The following is a 5,604-nucleotide window of genomic DNA, read 5'->3' as shown; positions in this document are numbered from 1 at the left end:
ATAATTTTCATACATATATTTTTTTCCTAATAATTTATTATTATTGATATATAATATATATTTGATATAATATATATATTAATTAGATATTAATTGTAACATTTGCTAGACATTTATTATATGTATACAATTTAAATTCATTACTTATCAATTATTATTATCTGTCTATTAACACAAATTTAATTTAATGATTGTTAATGATTGTAAAAACTTATTAATAATATTCTTCATTGGAACCAAAATTTAATTGTACATACGTTTGTATGCAAATATGAAATATCAAAATAATGTTTAAAAGATGACGAATCAAATTGTTATCTATTTGGAAACAAATTTTATATAAAATTAATTATTTATTTTATGGATGCTAGGCGGTCGATTACCCGTGAAATTTGTGCTGAAAAATCAGCAAACGAGTGTACCAGAAAATACGCCTTCTGGAAGTGTTCTTCTAACGGCAGGAGTCAACAAAGCTGATCCTGTAAGTAATGTGAAAATTTACTTCGACAATAAGAATGCAGATAAATTATGATATAGTAGCGTAGTATAGCTTCTGATTCTAGAATTTAAAATTCTGGCTCGTGGGCCCAGTGGAGGATTTAGAGAGATTCTCGATTACTAACTCTGGCGAGTTAATTCTCAAAGGAAATTTAGATTACGAGCGGCGGTTTCAGCACAGCTTCTTGATTCATGTCACAGATGGATATCATGTACGTATATCTCATTAAAGTTTGGTTAAATTACTTTGGGCATCTTTCACTTAACGTTCACAATGCGAGCATCATTTCATTCTTGTTTAATATTTGAAAACGATAAGGATAAATGATATTCGCAAACATTGCGAACGTTAAGTGGAACGCGCCCTTTATTGCTCATGTATATAACATATATACATGATTTATATATTAAATATATAATTTTTTATATATTAAATATATAAAATATAATATGTGTTTAAACATATATATATATATATATATATATATATTGTATATACAATATATAAATATTTTTTTAGAATGATACATCACATGTGAATGTTTCGGTCGAAGACGTGAACGAATGGGAACCTCGATTCCAATACTCCCGGTACGAATTTCATGCTCATTCCGCAAGAGAAGGTTCTGTTGTAGGTAAGTTCCTCTTATGTATTTAAATCTTGATTCAATTTCTATTCTATTTGATATTCAAAGAACGTAATTTTTCAGGAAAATTAGAAGCAGCTGACGGCGACAGGGGAGATAAAGTCAACTTATCTCTCAGAGGACAAGATGCAAGGTATAAAATTGTTAAGTTTAATAATTTAGAAATAAAATTATATACTAATACATAAGAAAATATAGAAAATATCATATAAAAAGACATATTTGCAATTTTAATTTCAAAAGAAACAAAATTTTTTTTAATTTAATTAAAATTACATACTCTTGGCAAAAGAATTACAATCATTTTTAATAATTATATAAATTATTTTCTAGAGCCTTCGAAATTAGAGATAATGGAGAATTAGTGCTGAGATCGTTGGGTTCATTTAACGGATCTTTGGCACGATTTATAGCGGTAGCTACTGATTCCGGAAAACCGCCAAGGTATTTATAAATTTGTGTGCAATTACGTGTTTCCTAATGATCATTCCAAACGTTAATCTATAATTTGATTTTTAGATCCAGCATGATTCCAGTGATTGTTCACATACCTAACAGCGGTTCATTGCCGATCGCTGCGAGAGCCGCACCCGCTTGGCTCGGTAGCAGCGTGTTATTAGTTGCAATCTTCGGCGCAGTTTTAGGTCTTCTTGGAATTGTCATACTTATTCTTATTCTTTACATTTATAAGCAGTGAGTAAATATGTCGAATATATACAATGTATAGTTATATAAACGTTCAGATTATCAATTTAAAACTCGAATCAAGATTGGATAAGTTGGATGCATTTTAATCAAAATCGATAATATTGAAAGTGTAGTACGTCAGTACAACATAACAATACTGATGTAAATGTATTACATACTGTTGTAAATATATTGTATTTTTTTTCTTTATATATTTTTCATTCTTTAATCAAGAAATTTAGAATAAAAATATTAGAAACTTGAAGATATTTGGAAATTCTTATTATTATTTTAGATTAAGAGAGACAATGTTTCTTTTCTTTTTTTTTAAGCAAAAGGCCAAAAAGTGGTGGTTCGGTCAGTTCTGTGGGTACTGGATATCGTGAGAAATCACCAGTTCCCTCGGCTCTAAGTCCCACTCCGCAAGTTCTAGGCGCTAACGTTCTTCAGGACGGCTTGGAAGGCCCACGGAATCGGCGTTACGATATTGACGATGAGAATGATAACGTCGACAGCCGTAACGAAATCGATAATCCCGTCTTCGGAGAAACCAATGAAAGCTCTTATAGTACTACAATCAAAAGTACGTTTCTATAGGCAGCAGAAGTCAAGTAGTGCTGCACATGCTTTCTATTCTTCATCGGCATAATTTAACTCGACATACTTTACTTCAAGTCTTTAACTTCTCTTTTTATGAATCTATTAACTTATTGCCAAAAATTTCTCATTACAATTTCTCGATACAATTACTGAAATAAAATTTCAGTAATTTCTTTTTTATTATTTTTCTTCTTTTTTATAAACAATTTTTTATAAACAATTTGCAATTATAAAGTTTTTCATAAAATTACAATTCTATTGTCAAAGATTTATGACATTAAGATATTCTCATCTCGTCTTTATTAGGTATAGCCTCGGCGAAACAATTACCATTATACACCCGACATAAAGTGGCGCCCGCTCCAAATCCGCCAGCTTTATCAGCAACTTCGAACATTCCCAATATCGGTGGACTCGTGCAGAATATGAATGATCTGAGTGCTAGAACCAATCTGGATGCTGGATCTCACGACTCTTCCAATTATTCCGGAGATCCTCCAGATTCTCTCATGCCAACGTGGCCTACTAGTTCAGCTTTGCCGAGAATCAAAAAGTTATCCTGGGACGATGATGACAGAGTAACTATTTTACAATAAATTTATTTGCAAAATCCAACAAATAAATAAATCTATAAATATTTGATTTACTCTATATAAATAGCAAATATAGAAAAAAATCTTGTAATATTTCGTGAATTCGTTTTGTAGAAGTGCTTTAGAAATTTTATTAATTATTAAAAGAATTTAATTTAAACAACGTGTCAATTTAAGCAACTGAAGTTGTGTTCAAATCGCAATATTTTTAATTATTTTAAATTGTATTGAATAATTTAAATACAAAATAACGTTTCATATCGCGATATATTCCTAAAGAGCTATATAGTCAATGCAATTGCATTGACTATATAGAAGAGAAATAATTAAATCCAAGTTCACCTGTAAAGACTTCATACAATCTTAAAGAGTAGATGAAGAACACAATAGAAACAGAAATATTTATCATTTTTCAGACTGTGGATAGTGTCGAGGTCGCAGCAGAAACGCGAACCGGAGACAATCAAATTGGCAACGAGAGGCTCAATCTCACTGTATACTTCTAACGATCCATTATTTTGTAAATGGGACGAATAACGATGGGAAAACTGTTATAAGCGCTGTTTAATCAGTTAAATAAAATCTCGTTGATGTCGAAATTCTTTGAATGAACTTCGAAGCATCGCAACGCGACCTTATTTACGTATTCGGTCCACAGAGTATCTGTGCTATCTGTGCAGCATAGTGTCAATTCGCATTATCCTGCATAGATTACGTTCATTATTTGCGTAATGTGACATCGATCTCTAATATTTTATAAAGTAATCATTAAAAATAGCTAGAAATTGAACAATAGAAAAAAGTTATATACGGTATAAAAAAATTTTAATGTTAAAACAGAAAGAAAAAAAAAATTGAAATATGATAAGTCTGACATTCCTGTAAATCTAAGTTTGAGAAATCTGTAAATTATTAACACGTAAAAAGAAAAAAATAATAAAATATTTTTTATAATTATATTACTAATGTACAAGAAATATTACGATTGTATAGTTTCAGCAACTTTTAATTTCTTTGTTAATAAAATCAATAATTATCGATAATTTGACTTTTGCACGTAAAACATTATTCTAATGCTTATTTTAAATTTTATTACAGATTTCTAAACCGCTAATATTTTATTTTGATAAAATTATATTCACGAAAACATTCAAGCTTAATATACAAGCCACAAAGATGAAAGTTTAATGCAAATAAACATAAATTACAAGTTATATGATCATGTTATCAGAAAGTATAATGCGAGAAAGTATAATAGCTGGTCGTATGCTTCTGTCGTTAAGAGGTAAATGAAGTTTCCGTGTTTGCACTTTGTTGAAATCACCGATATTCGAATGTACCGAAGAAACCGTGTCAGTAGGTTGATCTTCGCAAGTAATTACACAACGAATAAATGAACGAACATTTGCGGAATTAAAATTCATGGAAAAAACGCAATTTTCATTAAAAATAACAAAATATAACATTAGGCAAATTGCTGAAGAACAATATATTTTTTCAGGATAAAAATGCCACAAAAATATATTTTTTTAAAATACAATTTCTATTTAGACTTGTCTTTCACATTTTCTTTCTTTGCTGTAAACCTTTAATTATTCTCTTTCTAACATAAGAATCAATTTCTGCAATAATCAAGAGAAATAATTTTAAAAATTTTTATATATAATCATTCTATAATTATTAGATATGAAAAGTGCAAAAAATTATGAAAGTCTGAAAGGCTTACACAAATATTAATGATTAATCTATTATTACAAAAATTTTATATTTATTACCATCTCTATTATTAAAGAAATGTTAAGATAAATATGACAAAATATTCTTATATTCTTTATCAATATTCTCATTATATTGCTATAAAATTTATATATTTCTTTGTTATCTAGTAACTGTTATTATAATCAGTAACTTATCAAATCCCATCTGAGGTATACTTGTCGAAGAAAGTGACTTCACTTCTAAGGTGGGGAGAAAGTGACCTAGAGAGGTCTACGACATCGTCCTCGAATCTTTTCTTCTCAGTCTTCCGTGACGTATGATTGGGTGTGGAATATACGACTGGTATCAAGAAGAAAATATCTTGTGAGAAGTTAAGGTATTTACATTTTCAACACATAAATTCCATATTGTTTTTGTAAAAAAATAAAAAGATATAATTAGTTTATTAAATTTTAATCTAAACGTTAATTTAAATTATAACATATAAATTAATATTAAGATATAATTATTCGTTAATTTAAATCATAACATACAAATTAATATTAAGATATAATTATTCGCGCGCGTGTTTTAATAAAAAATCGTTTATTATTTTGCTTTAATTTCTTCTGATTTGCAGTATTCATATATAATTTCTATATATAATTAAATTAATTTCTGTATTAATTAAAAGAAACGATATATTGGATATGACAGTAAATCAATATTTTTAACGATATATATATATATATATATATATATATATATATATATATATATATATATATATATATAGTATATACTATATATATATATAAGTAGTAATAAAGTAAAAGTAAACGTAATTATATATATACTTATTACTTTACGTTCTACGTTAC

General features: G+C 28.1%; 1 protein-coding gene across 1 annotated transcript in view; it reads left to right on the top strand.

Moving 5' to 3' along the window:
- LOC105620557 (protocadherin Fat 4) overlaps positions 1-3,531 on the top strand; it is a 12,076-nt gene extending 8,545 nt beyond the window's left edge. The window contains 9 exon segments of the mRNA XM_012202052.1: positions 299-481; positions 564-710; positions 1,019-1,133; positions 1,209-1,278; positions 1,479-1,589; positions 1,665-1,838; positions 2,165-2,415; positions 2,739-3,010; positions 3,442-3,531. Coding sequence (XP_012057442.1) covers positions 299-481; positions 564-710; positions 1,019-1,133; positions 1,209-1,278; positions 1,479-1,589; positions 1,665-1,838; positions 2,165-2,415; positions 2,739-3,010; positions 3,442-3,531 — 1,413 coding nt within the window.
- Positions 3,532-5,604: the final 2,073 nt, after the last annotated feature.

The sequence above is a fragment of the Atta cephalotes genome (genome assembly GCF_000143395.1).
Source record: "Atta cephalotes unplaced genomic scaffold scaffold00002, whole genome shotgun sequence".
In the NCBI taxonomy this organism is placed as follows: Eukaryota; Metazoa; Arthropoda; class Insecta; order Hymenoptera; family Formicidae; genus Atta; species Atta cephalotes.
Note: the sequence above shows the minus strand (reverse complement) of the source record. Positions and strands in the feature narration are given on the sequence as shown.